Source organism: Diabrotica virgifera, chromosome 8 (assembly GCF_917563875.1).
Source record: "Diabrotica virgifera virgifera chromosome 8, PGI_DIABVI_V3a".
NCBI lineage: Eukaryota > Metazoa > Arthropoda > Insecta > Coleoptera > Chrysomelidae > Diabrotica > Diabrotica virgifera.
Window position 1 is genome coordinate 65859233 of NC_065450.1, and position 21777 is coordinate 65881009.

At 32.6% G+C, this 21777-nt stretch overlaps 1 protein-coding gene across 2 annotated transcripts in view; it reads right to left on the reverse strand.

Annotated features, from left to right (window-relative positions):
* The window catches only part of LOC114331768 (mediator of RNA polymerase II transcription subunit 13), a 369259-nt gene that overhangs the window by 82580 nt on the left and 264902 nt on the right, over window positions 1-21777 (reverse strand). The window contains exons 6-8 of one of the 2 annotated variants that reach the window (XM_050659705.1): window positions 16733-17102; window positions 5823-6080; window positions 4160-4429 (exon numbers count right to left, since the gene is read on the reverse strand). In XM_050659705.1, the coding sequence (XP_050515662.1) occupies window positions 4160-4429; window positions 5823-6080; window positions 16733-17102 (898 nt within the window). Of the gene's footprint in view, window positions 1-4159; window positions 4433-5822; window positions 6081-16732; window positions 17103-21777 lie in introns of both variants that reach the window. The other variant, XM_050659703.1, reaches the window with a different exon arrangement.

Genomic DNA, 21777 nt, shown 5'->3' on the forward strand with positions numbered 1-21777 from the left:
AGATTAATGTTTTCTTCTAGGTAGTATTGAAAATCTGCCCAGTTGGTGTTTTTTGACGCTAGTCGAGGAGGGGGTGTGTTGGTTATAACTGTGGTACTCTTGTTCATAATAACTGGTGTATGATCAGATGAGAGGTCATAGCTGGATTCTATTAGACAGTTGTTTCTGGATTCTCCTTTGCTTATGTAAAAGTCTAGCACATCTGGAAGTTTCTGGGGTCACTTGGCCAGTAAGTAGGGATTCCGTTGGTGTGGCAATCGTAGTTGTTGTCGGTCATTGCTTTTAAAAGGTTACGACCTTTTGTTGTTACATATAAAATAAAATATTATTGTGAATTATTATATAAAATAAATAAGATGTTCAAAAATACAATTTGAGTATATTTTAAAAGCAATAATTTATTAACAGCTTTAAAAAGGTTTAAACGAGTATACAGCCTCCCCTTTAATGATAAATGGACTGTTCCATTTGTTATGAAATGAAAATTGTTATTATAGTCAGTTCGCTAAACTCGACACAACTGGCTAGTGATTTTAGTAGGTAATTTTTTTGTTTCTTGCGAATTTTGACAAAACTGGCAAAATTACTAATTATTTAGTACTTATTAATTATTTAGTAGGTAATTATTTTTTTTTGCCAAATTGGCAAAATTATTGACTAAAATCACTAGCCAGTTGTGTCTGAGTTTAGCGAACCGACTATATGAAATAATATTGTTTGGAATAAAAAATTATGGTCTGATATGTGCAATTACATCCTTCTAACGGAAAAAAAAAATATTTGAAGATTTTTCTCAAATTATGGATACCAACAACATTTTTATTTTGTAACTCTTTTATTTTTAATTTGACGAAGAAAAGTTATTCTTCATAAAAACTCTTCATGTTCTAAGGTTTATGATGCAACCATCATATATAAAATTTTATTAATTTTATACGAGGTATATAAAAAATATGAATTTCGATCAAGAGTAAAGTACCTTTATAGTTCATAACATTTAAATTAGAATGATATAATTGCACATTAAAACATAATTATTAATTCTAAATAACTTTTCATAATAGCAATTTTCCATAATATGGAAAAATATAATATTATGAATTAAAATATGTAAATAAACAAAGTTTTTGTTATGGTAATGCTCGCATTTTCAGCTTGTTTAAGTATGTTATAGCCTTATTCTTTAAGAATATCGCTCTAATAATGTTGTTGCTAGACAGGTAAATGTCATTATATACCGGGTGTACCAATAATACTGTGTTTTTTTTTTTCTAAAAATTCGGAACACCCTGTGGAATATTCTAGCATTTATAAAGGGTTGAAATTAAAACTCAATTGTAGCCTTAGGCTTTCTTAACATTTTGTTTTTTAATTCATTCACTTATGTTGGATAATAAACGAGATATGTATTTTTGTATTACAAATGAGGTATCCCATTTGGTCTTGATCAATATCATTCTAAATTTCGAGCGCTACTGTTTCTACCGCTTGTAAGGTTCTAGGAAGTGGCAAACGCTGTCGTAGTCTTCTGCCAATAATGTCCCACAAATGAAGAGTATGGGGGAAAAACAAGGAATGTCAGTTTTACAGAACATAAGAACAGAACATAAGAACAATTTTATACATATTGAGATAAACACCAATAAAGGTTTAATTCTTGTGATATCTAAAAACTCCTTAAAAGATTCTTAGCAGAATTGTAGGAATTCTTATTCTATTGGGACCGTGCAAGTTCGGAAAAGCAACACCTGGTTTCATAGCTCGGCAACTTTTTTCACACTTTTAATTATATTGGCCAATCATATTGGTCCTGGTCCAATTGTCAAGGCCATAGCCCAAAAAAAAATTATAAGAAGAAAAAGTAAGACTGAGGTAACATAACCTAAAACTAAAAGGTAACCAATTGTATGTAGCAAATAAAATTAATTATTAAAATGCAGTACTGCAAGCAAAATACAATTAATAAATTTACTTTTGTATATTAATTGAATATCATATCAATATTGTGGAGTAACATATAATTTTTCTTCTTCAATGACAGTAGGTATGAAATATACGTCGTCAATTTGACAATTTCTATTAACAATATGAATTATTTAAGAAAGTTGCAACATTTTTCCGCTATTCGCGCACGATCGTTTCTCGTATCCCCTCCAAGTACTTGCACACCGCGAATAATCTTAATATAATATTAATTTATATTAACTTATTAATTTAATAATGCTCCAAAAAACTGCCGACATTCCTTGTTTTTTTAATGCATCATGTGGACAATCCTCGTTCTTTGCCTGGATACAAATTCTTAGAAAATTTATATAACTGACCTTTCTGGTTATTGTCCTGAATTTTGCGGGAAAAGCCAAAATTCATGAAAAATTGACATTACTTGTTTTTCCCCTGTACTCTTCAAATGTTCGATCGCGTTAAGATCTGGACTATGTGGTGGCCAATTCAAAGTCCAAAGTTCTACCTTTTGTAAATATTCGGTTACAGTCCATGTAGCATGATGTCTTACTTCATTATCGTGCATTTGCAAACAATTCTTACTAATATAAGGAGCCGATAGCATGGTAGCTAAGTCCTTCGCTATGTAAGGTAACTGCTTGAACACACTCATCGTGGGTCAAATTCCTTGTAGCGCGTTCCATTTCCAGCAAACAACAACAAAAATTACGGACTTAACACCTTGGCTGCGTTACGAGACAAATATACTTCATATTAGATTAACGGTTGCCTGCGTCGACTTTCTCGTAATGCACGGTGGCAAATGGGGTATACGGGACATATATGCCCCATAACGCAGTCAACGTAAATTTGTAAATATCTCTAAACGCAGCCAAGGTGTTATTTTTAATAATAAATCTACTAATTTTCACAACAACCAGACACTTTTTGACTGTTAACAATTTGACGTTTATGAAATTGTTAATTTCTCATTTCTCATAACCCTTTAGACTTATTTATTGAACTAAGCAGAAAATAGGGATATATTGATGAAAAACATGGCTAGTTGTCAAAGTACCTAACTTTTTTATTAACCAATACAAGCCAATGAATCAAAAAACAAAATGTTAAGAAAACCTGAGGCTATGGTTGGGTTTCAGTATTTTATAAATGCTAGAATATTCCACAGGGTATTGCGAACTTTGAGTAAAAAACACAGTTTTATTGGTACACCCGGTATACAATGACAGTTTACCTGTCTAACAACAGTATTATTACAGCGATATTGTTAAAGAATAAGGCTATAACATATTAAAAAAATCACTTAAATCGGACAACAGGTTTAGGAAATTCAAAACATCAAAAACCACCCATTTTTAAGGTGGTGCGTTAATTTCTTGGAGAAGTGTATCAATAGAACACTATACAAACTAATACTGAGTTAATAATAAATAATATTATAAAAAATAATATTAAAGAAAATTGTGTTAAAAAGAGTGTATACCGGCCAAGGTGTTGAGGAAGTTCTGTATTTTCAAAATTGAGGTTGACATACTTGGCCATGGTGTTGTAGACAACAGCCATTATTTGGCTGAACAGATCTGATGAAGGATGTTTTATACCGGAAGGACATCAACTTCAGATTATTCTGTATATTTCTGCATTACTTCTGTGCTTCATGCGATTGTGTGTGTTTGAGTGTTCATATTGTGTTTGTGTATTGTGTGTTGCATATGTATTGTGTATGATGGAAAACGTGTGTCTCGTATTTTCTTATTCGCTATTGTTGGTATATTCTTGTTGTTCACTTTTTCTTTTAATATTGCTGATGAGTTTGCTACACATTTATCTTCGTTTAATAACATAAGGACTGCTTTTTTTATTTTTCTCTTTTTCATGTGTGTTTTCTTCATGATTATTGACGCATCTTTTCATTGTACTCAGTGTTCATTATCCCATGTATATTTGCATATCTGTGATTTGTCAAAATATCTCTTAATGTATGTTTTATGCTCGTTTATCCTGACGCGTATTGCAGTTTCTCCCACATAGAAATTGTTGCATTCACAGGGTATATTATAGATGCAGTTTTTTGACCTCTCTTCTGTGCTTTTGGGTTTGGTTTTGGACAGGAAAGATCTGAGTGTATCAATTGTTTTAAATGTTGTTATGATGTTGTACTACTTAGACTTGTATAGCAGCTTATAGTACTTACCGCTTCGTCACTACTAGTATAATCCGAATTATCAAATATCTGATCGAGATCCTTAAACGAAGGTTGCAATCCTTCACTAGTAAACAAAGCTTCAGTTGTAATTTTCTTAGTTTCTTTATTTTCTTCTTTCACCCCGGCCACTTGTCCCCGCTTGAATCCGTCAATGTTACAATTAGCTCCTCCACCATCTTCTTCAAATTCGTATGGGTCACCTGGCCTTTTCACTCCATGAGGATGGGAGTTTGGTATTACTGGAGCCTCTGTTTCCGCCTGCTTCATGAACAAATTTGAATTAGTGACATTTTACACATACAATTATATTTTTTTACAATATTCGGATATATTGACACCCCCATCGAACAAGGTTGTAACTCATTTTTAGCGATTTTACAGGAGAGGTAAAAAACGAAAACAGGAATTTTTAAAAATTTGTAGCGAAATAATTACTCTTTTACACTAATGTGATATGATATATTATATTATATGATATATTTATTAGCTATTGAACATCTTGAGTTTGGTTGAGATACAATCTTGAGATTAAACATGAGTATCCGTAGAAAAAGGTTGTAACTCACCTAACAACCATTTTACACTCTCTGTGTTAATTATTTTTCCTGTTTAACTATTAAAAAGTTGTATGTTTTAAGTTATTTGCAATATAGCTAGGAGAAAATTAGTTTTTATGGTATATTTAAACAAAATATCAATTCACAGTTTACACAATTTGAATTGGAAATTATAAATTTTAAAATAACATTAATATTCTATCACTATGAAAAAAACATGGTATAAAATATCTCAAATTTTTCGCATTCTTATTGCGTATCTGTAAATATTTAATTTTAAACCATTTTACTTTATTACTTTACACTTTTACTATTAATATATACTTCAAAATTAACATGTGTGATGTGTGTTCTTAAATAGGTTAAAATTTAGAATTTGCTTCTGATTTATTTCAGTTACGGATTTAGGCTTGCCTGATGCTTTGGCATATCGTATCATGGTTATCCATTGGTGTGGAGCATATATGACTTAATGTTTTTCCGTTTTTCTATAAGGGCATAAATTGAATCACCCTCGTTTTGTGAATGTGCCATTTCAAAAAATACATGTGTAATGTTAATATTAAACTTTTTCACTACCTAGAAGTATGTAACAAACACTATTCTATACTTATTTTGTCCACTGCAACTATCAAAAAGGAAAAAAAATGTCCGTAAATCATTGTTTACTTATATTTCGATAAATTGACTTATGAGAGTTACCATATGTTTGAATACTTTATAAATTAAACATATGTGCAACAAAGTTGTAACTCATTTAAAAACCTTGTTAATCGTCAACTATAAAGAAAGTAAATATTTAACATAGGGAATATCCAGTGTTACTGCTTTTTTCACAATAAAATGGCACGCGTAAGTTAAAATACAACTTTTTTCAATGGAGGATTAGCCAAACTATTGAAAATTAAACTATGTCGTTTAAATTGATGTGTGCGCAATTTTTTGCTGAATTCGCCCGTGTTGAAATCTGAAAAAAGATGTAACTTGAGCTACAACTTTGTTCGATGGGGGTGTCGATATGACATATTATTTACTAAAGATGTGTTATATTTATGACATTGAATTGATTGTAAGTGTGAAAACCTATTACTTACAGTTTGTCCTGGTTCTTGCTTAATCTCCTGTTTCACAGTCACTTGTTGATTCTTATTATTATTCACAACCTCGGTAGTCTGATTAAACAAGTAACTTTTGTCATATAGAGCGTAAATGTCTTGCTTTGCCGATCTATTAACTCTTTGACTATCCTTGCTATCTGGTTTGAACTTTTTTACTGGATGGTTCAACCAAGCATCCATTGTTGAGTAGTCGTATAACATTTCTAATGTTTGTTCTTCTTCTCCGAGCGCCACCTTTAAAATATAATACATTTGTTATAAATAAAAACTTTCTTTATTATCGTAAAAAATGGAAAATAAGATATACTGGGTGTTAGTAAATAAGTATTACAACCTTTAAGGAGATGAAAAAAATAATGGCAGTTTGCTCTATAAACGCATGTCCGCAAATGCTTCGTTTCCGAGATACCGGGTGTTGAAATTACTCTTAAAAACTGGCGATTTATTTATTGTTCTAATAGACCAGGACATTTAGCACTAAAAACACCCGAATAAATATATACATATACAGGGTGTCCCGAAAAGAATGGTCATAAATTATACCACACATTCTGGGGTCAAAAATAGTTCGATTGAACCTAACTTACCTTAGTACAAATGTGCTCACAAAAAAAGTTACAGCCCTTTGAAGTTACAAAATGAAAATGGATTTTTTTCAATATATCGAAAACTATTAGAGATTTTTTATTGAAAATGGACATGTATAATTCTTATGTCAGGAACATCTTAAAACAAAATTATAGTAAAATTTGTCCACCCCATAAAAAATTTATGGGGATTTTGTTCCCTTAAACCCCCCCAACTTTTGTGTACGTTCCAATTAATTCATTATTGTGGTACCATTAGTTAGACACAACGTTTTTAAAACTTTTTTGCCTCTTAGTATTTTTTCGATAAGCCAGTTTTTATTGAGATGCGGCTTCTTTTTCAATATATTTACGTAAAAATTTTATGGGGATTTTGTTCCTTTAAACCCCCCTAATGTTTGTGTACGTTCCAATTAAACTATTATTGTGGTACCATTAGTTAACCACAGTGTTTTTAAAACTTTTGTCTCTTAGTCTTTTGTTCATAAGTCACCTTTTATCGAGATGTAGCTTCTTTTTCAAAATATACCTAAAAATGTAAATTATAAATAAATTTTCAGATTATTAACAGGTCTCTATAACCGTACTTAACCATATACAAATATGTGGTGGATTCGACAAATATTCAAAATATCTCGATAAACACTGGCTTATCGAAAAAGTACTAAGAGGCAAAAAAGTTTTAAAAATAATGTGTTTAACTAATAGTGCCACAATAATAATTTAATTGGAACGTACACAAAAGTTTGGGGGGGGTTTAAGGGAACAAAACCCCCATAAAATTTGTATGGGGTGCACAAATTTTACTTAATTTTTTTTTAAGATATTGCTGTCGTAAAAATGCCACATGTCAATTTTCAATAAAAAATCTCTGAGAGTTTTCGATATATGAAAAAAAATCGATTTTCATTTTGTAACTTCAAAGGGCTGTAACTTTTTTTGTGTGCACTATTGTATATAGGTAAGTGAGGTTCAATCAACCTATTTTTGACCCCAGAATCTGTGGTATAATTTATGACCAATCTTTTCGGGACACCCTGTATATAGTCTTTGAGTCCCTTTTACTTTTCAGTGTCGGGACTGGCACATTCTTTCACGTGTGTACAAATGTTGACCATTGTTTCTTATTGTATGCTAATCGGCTTGCTTCTGCTATTGTTTTCCCCTTCCTTTGGATGATTTTAGCGACTACTGTATCCCAATCTTCTCTAGGTCTTCCTCTACTTCTTTTCTTTTGTATCCTGGCTTCCCATATTTTCTTCACCGGTATGTTGTCTTTCATTCTTTTCATGTGTCCCCACCAACTTAGTTGTTTTTCTTCAATATACTCAAGTACAGATTTCGTCTTAAGATCTGTGCGTATATCTGTGCTTCTTATTCTGTCTCTCATTGTCACTCCTCTAACTCTTCGTAAATACTTCATTTCTAGGGCTTGTATCTTGCTTTTTAGTTTTCTAGTTAGTATCCATGATTCACAGCTGTATGTGAGCACTGGTCTATATATGGTGTTGAATACAGTTAGTGGGTTCCGTCACTGGCAATATATTAGAAGATACGTATAATTAGATCGATCGTCTAAAAATCAAGTTTTTGGTGGTAAAAAGTGAAAAACTTATAAACAACAATTAATAAAACTTAATTAATAGTTAAATGGTTTAAAATATTTACATAGTGAAAATTCATAATATTTTATTGTGGAAGTGTAAATTTAGTTTATTAACCTACAAACAAGTAAGACGCGTGGTGACAGAATTTAATAAGGTACTCAAAAATAACAATAACATAAACATAGGCGTAACTATTCAAAGTAAGAATATTCCATATTTTTATTATTAAAAATAGATTTTGGATCCTCTGGACGGTTGGATGGTTAAAGTATTGGATTATAATAGTATAAATATTCTTTAAACCATAATAAATAAAGTAAGCCTAAAATCAACTTAAAAATCAATTTAAAAATAAAATATTTGATTTAAAATCTAAACAAACTACATTTAACCACTCAAGGAAAGGCGGTTCCTCCGCAGGGTCGACTTGGGATAAACCTTTATCGGTGAGTGGTCGTGTAGGGAAAGGTAAAAACAAATACATCGTCATGGAAAAAATAATGGAAGAAATAATAGAAAAACTTAATAAAATGGAAGAGAGAGAGATTAGGGTAGAAAATAAAATAGATGCTATATCAATCGAACTCAATAAGCTAAAATTAGAAAATGAACTGATCAAAAAGGAAAACCTGGAAATCAAAGAGGAGATGAAATTGCAAGAAAGAAGAATCGAGGCTCTAGAAAAAGAAGTAAGAAAGAAAAACATTGTGATACATGGTGTAGACGAAACAACAAATGAAAATAGAGCAATCCTAAAAAATAAATTCAAAGAAATAACTAATAAAATGAACATTTCAATAGACGAAAACGAGGAGATACAAGATATCTATAGAGTAGGAAACCAAAATAATAAAAGCAGGCCTATAAAAATAGAACTTAAACATGTGTCGAAAAAAATAGAGATACTAAGCCAAACACGCAGACTCAAGGGCAGCAAAATATTCATTACGGAAGACTACTCAAAAGAATACCAACAGAAAAGGAAATTTCTAATCCACCAACTGAAATTGGCTAGAGATAAAGGTTACAGAGCGTTCCTAAACTATAACGGGCTCAAAATAGATGGAGAAATATATACCCCGGAGCAGTTGGGCTACAAAAATGATAACAATGGAGAAATTCAACCTGAAAATGGAGCAGAGGAACAAAAAACAAAGGGGAGAAAAGCGAGTGAAAGATCCCCAGGAAACGAAATACAGCAAATACCAAAATCAATAAGAACAGCAGAAGGGGGAGCATATAACTCAAAAAACTGAAAACACAGGCACCAAAAACTGCAAAGATACTAGTAAAAAAGACAACGCAAATGGAAAAGGACAACGAAAATAATGGAAAGGAAACAACAATAATAGGTACTTGGAATATCACAAGTCTTTATGGTAAAGAATTCGAATTGACAGAGGAAATGAAAACATACGGCATTGACATCCTAGGCCTGAGTGAAACGAAGAAGAAGGGAAGAGGAAATATGAGATGTGGCGATGGTTACAAGCTCTTCTACTCAGGTGTACAAGAAATGGAAAGAGCAAAAGAGGGAGTCGGTTTTATAATCACGGATGATCTGAGTGGGAGAGTTGTAAAATACCAAGCAATAAACTCTAGAATAATTACCGTAAGTATAAAACTAGACGAGTTAGTTAGCATAATACAAATATATGCACCAGTCGAGGCCACAGAAGAACAGAAAATGTCTCAATTCTATAGCGAACTCCAAACAGCTTTAGACGAAGTGAGAGAAGATACTGAGAACATAATTATTATGGGAGACTGGAATGCTAGAGTTGGAAATGACATCAACAAGGGACTTGGAAGCCTTGGGCGGTATGGAGAAAAAGCTGAGAACAGAAATGGGAAGAAGATGATACAATTTTGTGTAAATAACGACTTAAAAATTGGAAATACATTCTGGTATCAAAATATGGAGGACAGATACACTTTTGAAGCACAGGAAAGAAATGCCAAAAGTCTAATAGATTACATCGTGATTCCTGCAGAAATGAATATTATCAAAAATATAAAAACAGAAAAATTTGCAGAACTTAATACTCAACACAAGCTACTCGTAGCCGAAATGACTACAAAGAAAAAGCAATATATAGTCGATAAGTCATACACTAAGATAAATATTAAGAAGCTGAAAACAGAGAAAGAGAAAAGTGACTATAAACAAGAAATATATGAGGAATTGCAAAGAATGGAGCTGGAAAGAGAGCAATTGGATATGGAAGAAAGATGGAAAATACTAAAAGACACACTACATAAAACAGCAGAGAAAATTTGTGGAAAAAAGTCAATAAATAAATATCATAAGAGAACAGAATGGTGGAGTCAAGAACTAAAGAAAATAATAAAGGAAAAGAAGCAAGCCTGGAAAAAATATCAACAATGTAGAAATGAAAATAACAAAGTAGAATACATGGAGAAACGTAATAGAGCAAAGATAGCAGTAAGGAAAGCGAAAAATATGAGCTGGGAAGAATTCGGAAAAGAATTGGAAGCAAATTACAAAACAGATAACAGAAAATTCTGGAACCGTATAAAGGGTCTAAGAGGGAAAAAAGGTAGGGAACAGTATGGAATCAAAGATAAAAATAACCAATTGAAAATAGAGACTACAGAAATAGTAGAAGTATGGAAACAATACTACGAAGATAAATTCAAACACGAAGAAGTAGAAATATATGAAGCAGGAAGAAATAGACCAGAACTGGAGGAGGAAGAGGAACCAGAGAGTATAAGGAAGGAAGAACTGGAAGAAGCTATAAACAATATTAAACTTGGAAAAGCGGCAGGAGAGGACCAACTAGATCCAGAAATGATAAAATGGATGGGTGAAAAAGGAGAGGACTGGCTATTACAGATATGCAAGGAAGCATGGAGTACAGAGAAAATCCCAGATGACTGGAAGAAGAACATAGTTCTACCAATATACAAAAAAGGACAACATAATGAATGCGAGAATTATAGAGCAATATGCTTGTCATCGGTCGCCTTCAAGGTATACACGAGAATTATAGAGAAGCGTCTAAGATCAGTGATAGAGAAAGAATTGGAAGACAGAACCAGACGCATTCAGATCAAACCGTCAAACAAACGATAACGTCTACATCATAAGAAATATAATAGAGAGACAATGCCGTAAAGGGAATGAACTATTTCTCATGTTCGTCGATCTGAAGGCGGCATTTGATACGATAAACAGAGAAATATTGTGGAAAATATTGGAGAGCTATAATATACCAAAAAAGATGATAAAAGTCATAAAATCTATATATATGGAAGTAGAAGGCCAAGTACAAATAAATGGAGAAAGATCAGGCACTTTTAAATGGAATAAGGGAATTAAACAAGTAGATTGACTAAGCCCCCTCTTGTTTATAATAGTCATGGATACTTTAATCAAAAATACCAAAGATCAAACAAGAAACCTTCAATACATGGTAGGATATAAAAACCTAAATGCAATAAAGATCAACTCCCTTCTATACGCTGATGATATAGTTCTAATCACAGACACAGTAGAGAAAATGCAGAAACTAATAGATATTTGGCAAAAAGAGATACATAAATTAAAAATGGAAATGAACCTCAACAAAACAAAACTTATGATAATAAATGAAGATGAGAAAAGAGAAAGGAATACTAATATAATAGTAAGGGAAAAAGTAATAGAACATGTATCTACTTTTGAATATCTGGGAAATATAATAACAGATGATGGGAAAACGGACTTGGCAATAAGTAATAAACTGAAGAAGGCAACTAGCGTGTATTACTCTTTAAATAATACAATTTTTGGAAAGTCAGAAATAAGCAACAAAACTAAACTCAGAGTATATAACAGCATAGTAAATCCGATAATGACATATGGGGCGGAAACATGGATTGTCCAAAAGAAACATGAATCAATGATAAACGCGACGGAGATGAAATACATGAGAAAAATAGCCGGAGTTACGAAGTTTGACAGATTCAGAAATGAAGATATAAGAAGAGAGTTGGAACAAGAACCGATAATTAGGAAGATCGAAAACAAACAATTAAGCTGGTTTGGACACATACAACGAATGGAGCAAAATAGACTTACAAAGAAGGTACATGAAGCCAAAATGGGAAACAAAAGAAAAAAGGGAAGGCCGAGGAAGACATGGATGGACCAGATCCAAGATATAGGTGAAAGGAGACACATCAGTATGAGGGATATGAAGAACCTGGCCACCAATAGAAGCAATTGGAAGAAGTGGATAAAAGGCGGAACCCGACATCCGACGCCCTGAAGGGCACTAAGGATTATGAGAAAGAAAGAAGAATACAGTTAGTTTGGTTTTTCTTGTGATTTCCTTTTTGTTTAAGAAGCTATTTTTTATTGCATGAAATAGTTTTGATGTTTTACTTATCCTCTCTTCAACATCTTTGTCCTGCCTTCCATTATTTTCGATTGTAACGCCCAAGTATTGGAAATGGTTTACTTGTTCTATTGCCTCCTCATTAATTTGCATATTTATTACGACTGGTTCTTGCGATATTACCATGGTCTTCGTCTTATGTGTATTTATCTTCATACCCTGTTGACATAATGCGTGATTCCATGCTTGCAGGTTATTTTGCAGGTCTTCTTCTTTTTCTGAGATAACTACTACATCATCTGCGAATGCACATTCCGAAATGGTTACGCTATGGAGATTCCTGTACCCTACATGCAATTTCTTTAGTTGTGGTATGCACTCTATCATGATTTCGTCCATAAAGATGTTGAAGAGGGTTGGGCTCATGACACCTCCTTGCCTTAGTCCTTCAGTTGTTTCGAATTCTGTTGATTTCATGTTTTTATGTATTATGTAGTTCCTATTTCTCTTATAAAGACTTCTGATGATTTCAACTAGTTTATCGTCAACCCCTCTTCTTATCAAGCTGTCCCACACAGTTTGTCGTTTCACCCTGTCGAATGCCTTTTCCAGGTCTATGAAGGCCATATATGCTTTCTTTTTAGACAGTAACGTTTTTTCAATTATTTGTTTTACCGTGAAAATATGGTCTTGTACTCCTCGTCCCTTTCTAAAGCCACTCTGTGCTTCATTTAAAGTAGTTTCTGTAATGTTTCTCAGCTTTTTTTCTAGTACTGTTTCATAGACTTTGAGAGAAGAACATAACAGTGTAATTCCTCGATAGTTGTTACAATCTTTGTCTCCTTTCTTATATATCGGTACTATTACTCCTATCTCCCAGTCCTTCGGTATTGTTTCTTTTTTGCTTGCTTCTTTGAATATTTCAGCTAATTGTTTTACGCCTTTCATTCCCATGTACTTGCATTTCCGGTGGTATATGGTCGTGTCCACGTGCCTTTCCGTTTTTAAGTTTGCCTATTGCTTCTATTGTATCTTCGATTGTTATCTCGATGCTTGTTCTCTGTTCTTCACTACCTGTCGCATTACTGTTTTCTTTATTCCTATCCTCTTTTGTGGTAGTTAATAATTCTTGGAAGTGTTGTCGCCATCTTTCAATAATTTCTTTTTCTTCTGTGATTATTTTTCCTTCTTTGTTTTTAATTCTCATATCCTTACTAGGTTTGTCTGTTCTCAGAGATTTTAATGTTCTATAGAAAAGTTTTTGATTTTCTTTGCTATTGTGTTCCAGCTGTTGTCCAAATTGATGCCAACTCTTTTCCTTTTCTGTTTTTATCATATCTCTTACTGCAGTTCTTGCCTCTTTGTATTTGTTGTAATTGTTTACTGTTTTGTTTCCTAAATAATTATTCTTAAGTTTTTTCTTAGTTTTCACTTGTTGTTTTATTTCGGCATTCCACCAGTTTGTTTGTTTCACCTTGTCATTCCTTTTACTAATGCCACATACTTTTTTCGCCGCTTCCAGTAATATATTTTTAAATGATTGCCATTTTTGTTCTAGGTTGTTACTATCATTTGCATTTTCCAGAGCTGCTATTTCTAAATCAACCATTTCTTTGTATCTCAGGGCAATCTCTTTGTTTCTGAGCTTGTAAGTTCTGATTGATTCGTATTCAATTTTTCTTTTGTTTTCTTTTGTATGTTCCTGAGGTTTTTTGTTTTTATTCTTTATTCTAGCTTCCAACAAATAATGGTCACTACTTATTTCTGGTCCTCTTCTGACTCTAACGTCTTGAATTACCTTTGGATTGTCGTGTTCTACTAGTATGTAATCAATTATTGACTTTTCTGATTCTCTTGGTCCTTGCCTAGTAAATTTATGTATGTCTTTGTGTTGGTAGTGTGTGTTTGTTACTATTAAATTATTTAGTACACAGAATTCTATTAACCGTTTTCCATTATCATTTCTCACTTCTTCACCGTACCTTCCAATTACATCCGTTACTGTCTCATCTTTGATTCCTACTCTTCCGTTGAAGTCTCCAATGACGTAAATCCGCCCTTTACTGTTTTCTATTGCTATATTTAGGTCTGTCCAGAATTTTTCTTTGATTTCTTTTTTCTCATTTTCATCGGGTCCATATGCCGTAATTATTGTCTGTGGCTCTCCCTGTTCATCTTTCATCTCAAGAGCGACTATTCTTTCTGACCAGCCTTTCCAGTCCTGTATATTTATTACTTTTTCTCTTTTAATTATAGTACCTACTGCTGCAGCTGCTCTCTTTTCCGAATAAATCGATTTTTAAATACAGCACCTAGAGGAACTTTTTGCATTGTGTTCAGGAGGATGTCAGGAAAAAAGTCTACAGTAGAAAAATGGGTGGAAATGCATCCAAAAGTGCATAAACATGTCTGGGTTGTATGCTATCACCAATACTGTTTAACTTTACTCCGATGGTAATATTTGCGAACGCTTCATCGCACTCTTCCAAAGGTATCGATAAATGGAAAAAAAATTACATCCTCTATGCAGATGACACTGCTGTAATGACTGATTCGGATTTATTATTTTTATCAATGATGTAAATTATGTTGAGGGTCTGGAATTTATTAGTCTTTTTGTAGATGACACATTAATTGTATGCAGTGGTGATGATATTGTGGAGGTTGTTAGAAGGATGCAGTGGTTGTTAAAAAGAATTGAGATATTTTTGGATGCTAACAAGTTAAAACTTAATGCGAGTAAAACAAAGTCAATGATAGTCTCTAGTCGGTATAAATTAAATAATATAATTATGGAAAATTTGAAAGTAAAAGTTAATAATGAATGCATCGAATGGGTCAATGAAATTAAATATCTTGGATTCATACTGGATAACACACTCTCTCTGAAACCTAATTTTCAATATATTTGCAAGAAAATATCTAACAAAAATTTTTCTTTAATAGAATTTGCAAAGATCTATCATTATTTTCAAGGATCACTGTATTTAGAAGTATAATTCAGCCCCATTTTGACTACTGTTCAAGTGTTTTATATTAGGTGATAAAGGATTAATTCAATCATTGCAAATTTTGTATAACAGAGGTATGACAACAATTATTCGATGCAATCGCTACACACCAATTGAGATGATGTATTCTACTTTAGGTTGGTTTTCAGTTCAACAAAGGCTTTACTACCTTACTATGGGTTTCATTTTTAAATTAAAAAAAGGAATGTTGCCTGCATATTTTAATGCATATGTTACATTGAGGGGTCAAGTTCATTCATATACCACAAGAAATATTGAAGATTTTGACATTCAAAAAACTAATAAATATAGTACAATGACATCCTTGTTTTACAAATGTATGAATGAATTCAACCATCTTCCCCCCAGTGTTAAGAATGCAGTGACAGTTCAAATTTTTTAAAAAATTTCAAATTTTTAAAAAATCACTAAAAACATATATTTTACCTGGATAAAAAATAATTTTTGTATTGATAAATACGTCTGTATGTGTTGTATATTGCATGTATTGTATATTGCATGTTACATTTAATTAGGCAAATTCATATTTATTGTTAGTAGGATTTCTATTTCAATAAAATTTCACAATTTCACCATAGTCTCCAGATACTATTAAATAGGGTCTCTTAGACCTTAAGAGTTGTGAAAAAATGGGGATGAAGATCAACACTGCCATAACCGCAGTTATGAAATTATCAAAGAACAAAAATTTACTCCTTCCAATGTATATTTGAACCACCAACAGCTTGAATATGTAAAATACAAATATCATGGCTGCTGGTTCAATAATCAACTTTATTATAAACAAGAAGTAAGAGCAAGCATAGAGGTAGCCCGACAAGGCTATCAAAATGAAAAGCTTATTTTGTAACAGTAGCATTAATATCAGTCAGATGTCGTTTTTTGCAGTGCTATGTATGGTCAATACTTTTGTATGGAACGGAGGCCTGGAAGCTCAACATAACGCTGATGAATAAGTCAAAACCATTGAACTCTGGCTTTATAGAAGGATCTTGAAAATACCTTGCACAACCCACGTCACCAACGAAAATGTTTTGAGGAGAATAGGTACACAAAGGGACTATTAAAAATCATTAAAGTCAGAAAAGTTAGCTACCTGGGACACATAATGAGAAACGAAAAGTACCGCCTCGCGCAACTGATCATCCAAGGAAAAATTTAAGGAAAAACGGGTTCCCGAAGGAGTCAGATTTCATCGCTTAGAAATATCAGAGACTGGACCTCTAGTACCTAGACAGAGACAGATTTGCCAATGTAGTCGCTAACCTCCATTAAAGGACACAGCACCTCAAGAAGAAGATTAAATCTGCTTACCTCATATTCTTTACTGATTAAAAACGGCCTTTTCAACATCGGTACATTCGGCGTAGTGACTTGCGTCTCACTCTTCGGTTCCACCAATCCTGCAGTTGTCGGACTATTCCCGGCGCTATCGACGCTTTTAGGCGGTTGATCTGGTGTATGTGTCTTTTCCAATGGTGAAGGGTTGGCTGTAGGCGGGTGAGGGGATAAAGTAGGCATCGTTTGATCTCCAGGAGGAACAGAAGCAGGTTGCGAGTGGGGATTCGGTAACGGAGAAGGAGCTACTGAAGGAGGTGATCCCACCGAGGGTATTGCTGTAGATTCTTGCGTCCGTGGATAAGAAGGAGGTCCGCCTTGAGGTGTGTACGATCCGCTAATACATCTGCAATGATAGAATGGTTTTCATATAGTTATTTATCTCTGCTAAAGGTAGAGGTAGAGATAGCCAAATATACCCCTACGACGATCTCTAATAAGAGTGAAATGTATGTATGTAAGGGCGTTTTTGGTCCTCTCTGAACAAACTGAAATATTAGATGTCTCTTAATTTCGTTTTGTAGCAAATTATTTCTGAAAATGTGTATAACAGATTACAGGATAATTCACTACATATTTGCAATAAATGTTTGAATATATGAAACCACAACCCCCAGTTAAAAGATGAGTTAGTACATTTGTGTTACTTATTCTGGGTATTAATAGTGAGCCAGTTTGTCTAATAAATCATATTACTACAATGTATTTACATAATAACATGATTTATAGTAGTACCAGCTATCTAAGAGACTCGTTAATATTCAGCTCAGTGGGGTGCTATTGTTTGAGGTGTGAAATTACATAAACAAGGGATCATTTCATAGAACAGGTAGATCCCTTGTTTATGGAATTCCATACATCGAACAATAGCACCCCAGTGAGCTGAATATTAATATAAGTCTCTTAGATAGCTGGTACTAGTATAAATAAATTATGCTCATAAAAAACTACCAGTTATGGAGGTATGTTATTCCTATGTTGTGTATTGTAGTTTTGAAATCAATTAATGCGTTGTAATAATATCATAATTGAGGGGGTTAGGTTATAAGTAAAAGGGTTTAAGTGCACTTTTCTAAAAATGTGCTCGAAGTACAGATTCACATAATTAAATGGTATTATAACTTGGTGGTAAAATAATTCAAGCATATTTCGTCCTACAGTCGCCATCTATCATTACATTTAATTTAATGAAAACAATTTCAGTTTGCATTAGTAGTAAACTGGTTTAGGTGAGCTTGAACCGTTTTACCACAAAACTATTTTTAGTATTCTATAAAAACAAAGAGTAGTAAACGGGTTTAAGTGCGCTTGAATCCTTTTACCACTAAACTATTGTTAGGATTCTGCAAAAACACATTCATGTTAATACAGGATTAATTTCAAGTAAATAAATAGTAGACTGTAGATACATTTGTAGTTAGTTACACTAATTGTTAGTACATTTGTAGTTACACTGTGGATAACAGCTGGAAAAAAAAATGATTAGTAATAGTTAACATCTGCACTTGAACCATTTTACCGGTAACATTTATCGACATAATGTACCGATTCAAGTACATTTTTTTAATAATTGAAAAAAATGAATGATATAGTAAAAGTAATAATAATACCCTTATATTTTTATCATTTTATAGAACATTGTACACTAGACACATTTTAGTTTAATGACTCCTAGAATTTATAAAGCTCAAACAACTTTGAAGCTGATTATCTTAGTACCTACATACTATCAAAACTGCACTTAAACCCTTTTACGTCTGACCCCTTTAATTCATTATGTAGCTGGTGCAATTGCTATTCTGTGTAATATTATTGATATATCTAGTACAACAGACAAACTGACTATGTTTAGATGATGGAAAGATAAGTTTTTAGCCCGTCACCCCTTTTTATTATACTCTGGACAATTTTTAAATACTATTTACTAATAAAAGGTACAATTATTATAACATCGATGTCGCAACTTGTGGCTGTGGCGTACGCTGATGACATAGCATTGATTAGCAGAAATCTAAACACTAAACAGTTTACAGGAAGAATTTGCGATGTTGTCAGAAGAGAGGTTTGACAATAAATTAAAATAAAACAAAATATGTACTTAATAATATGCTCAAGAAAAAATACGTTAATGTGACAAGGTTAAATATTGGCGAATATGAGTTTGAAAAGGTAAAACACTTTAAATATCTTGGGGTCTCAGCTAAGGGGAAACGCACAAAATGTCGCCTGTCAATATGTTCAATGTGTTTTAAATGTATTCATTTTTTTCGAATCCTGGGAATATTTTTGAAAAATTTAAACGCAGAATGAAAGATTACATTATTATTGAGAGCCGAAAGTCCCTGAAAACTTCTGTATTGTTTATTTTAATAAGTTAAAGGGGTGAAAATAAAAGAAAAAATTTAGTGTGATTTTTAATTGCAAATATGTCATTCAACAGAAACTTTTTATTTATTCTTCTAAGGGACTTTCGGCCCTCTTAAGGGACTTTCAGCGTTATTTAGTTTATTTATTTAGGTATTACAGTTTATTTAACAGCAAAAATGTTCTGTACTGGAGCAAAATGTTTTTTATCACGTCTTTACTAATTATTCTTTTTATTGTTTCTATTCCGTTAAATGCCAAAGTAGCAACTTTTTAAACAAGGAAAACTTTCTTAAAAATCGTCCAAAGTATAAAACACAAAAGCGAGTGACCAACCTTTCTGTTGGAAAAGGTAACAAAGGAAAGCGTCTATGAAAGGGAACTTTTGCCCTTCCTGCCTTTCCGCTGGACCGATGAAATGCCCCACTGCCCGTTGCCCATTTATTTGAATTACTATGAGGTCCTACTGACTTTCTACACCTGTAATTTATGTTAAATTTTAACATAGATTTAACTGTATATAAGTTATATTTATGTATTTTAGCACACAAGAAATTAAAGCGGTGCTTACATGTTTTTGCAAAACCAACAATTGAAATTAATTTTATTTGTTTTCTGATTCTTATATTATTTCTAAATATTTTGTGGCAAACTGTACTTTCACGATAAAGATTTTAGTTTTTAAGTGTCTATGTGTTGTGTTAAGTATAGTGATGTCAGTGATTGTACTTTTTGAAGTTATACTTCGTTACGCGCGATATGAGGGTGAATTTTTATATGTTAAAACCTACGATCCGGGCGCATGCGCATTATAACTTTGTTCTGATTGGATGTTCAAATGACATGTCAAAAATTATTCAATATGGCGGCTGTGGCACAGCTGTGGTTTCATAGAGAAATAAAAAGAATGTTGTTTTTATTTCTCTATGTGTGGTTTGATTATTTATGGTTGTTGCGTTTTGAAATTTGTGGGAAAAGAAACAACAAACAAAAGTTAGTTAATAGTTATACTGCCTTTTTAAATAGTTTTCATATATATTTTTGGACTTTTGGACAAGGAAAACTCATTCTATTTTGGTAAGTAGTTTTTATTATAATCATATTGTAATTATACATTTGGATTAGGTCGGAATAAATTTATTTTCTCAAGAATGGGGATTTTAGAGAGAAATCCGAAATTAGGTCCGATTTTTATTTTTAAATTAGGTATGATTTTTTGGCGTAGATTTATTTATCTAGTAGGTATGTAATGCTTTGATTTACATACTTAATTCGATTACCAACAAAAGTTCTACCAATCTTCATCTAATATATTGTTTTCTTACTGCTTTGTCATATTTTAATATTTTCTTCCACAAAAATCAAACTACATAATTTGATTACGTAAATTCAAAACAACTGTCAAACAGTAAAACGTTCACTTGCCCTATTTTTCCACATGACAAATAATGTGTAATTGGATGAGTGAGTCTAGGCTTCGATTACGAATCAAAGCGTCCCCAAATTCGCGGGTTCGAATCCCGATGCAAGTTTTTATTTTTTTATGCATTTTATGATTGTAAGTATATTTGTTATATATTTTTTTTCAGAAAATGCGTATTTAAAATTTTTGCCAACAATTATTATCGTTCAGAAATCATTTTTTCTTTGTGGCATTTTTCAATGTGTTTGTGTGCGTTTTATTCTTTTATTTTTTAAAATTTTTGGTATTGTCTTAATAAAAATGTTTGGAAAGTAGTAAGTATTAAAATTCGTTTAATATTTAAATGAAACATAAATAAACTGTTTAAAGTACATTATATCAATTTCGTTAAAATCACATAATACGTAATAGAAGTATAACTTCTTACGTGCGTACAAAGTACACACACATTCTTTTTATATATAAAGAACACTGTTGTTTCGTCTCATAATTTTGTATATAATTTCATGATTTTTAATACCCTAATAATATCCCTAAGCGCGTGATAGGGTTCATTCTCAGAAAATTCTCCATATATAGAGGATATTCTAGAGAATATTCTCGGATTTTTCATTCTCGAGAATTTTCCAAAGCTAGTTAGGTATATGAAAAACATATTGGTTCCCATTAACATAAGGGCCTAATTGCTTCTCGCAAAATTAAGATTCAGAGCGCCTCAAGCTCGCTAAGTAAGACGCAGTTCATCTCAAGTACTAAGAAAGTGTGTGTGGTTCCAATCACAAAGAAATGTGGTGTGCAGTGGAAAAAACAATTCCGAAAAATGTTCTCGCTAGTCGTTGTTAGAAGCTTGAGGAACTTATAGTTCTACACGAACTGTAAGAAGAGTCCTGTATGAAAGTGGTTTACACTCTCATAAACCAGTAAGTAGCATGCCCTACATTAAGAGCAACTCATCGAGCTGACAGGATGAGTTTTACGAATGATCACAGAGACTGGACTGTTCAGTAATGGAGTGTTGTATAAGCGAACATGTATGGAAGACATCCGGAGAATGATTTGCAACTTACCCAACATTTTTGGTGGCGGAGGTGTTATGGTGTTGGCGGGTATTTCTTTCAACAAACATGTCGAATTAATTTTCATCGAGCATGGAGCTCTTAACAGCCGACAGATATATACTACAGTATCTGGAGGACACTGTTGTCCCTATGCTCCTTTTGGATTGGCCCGCTTG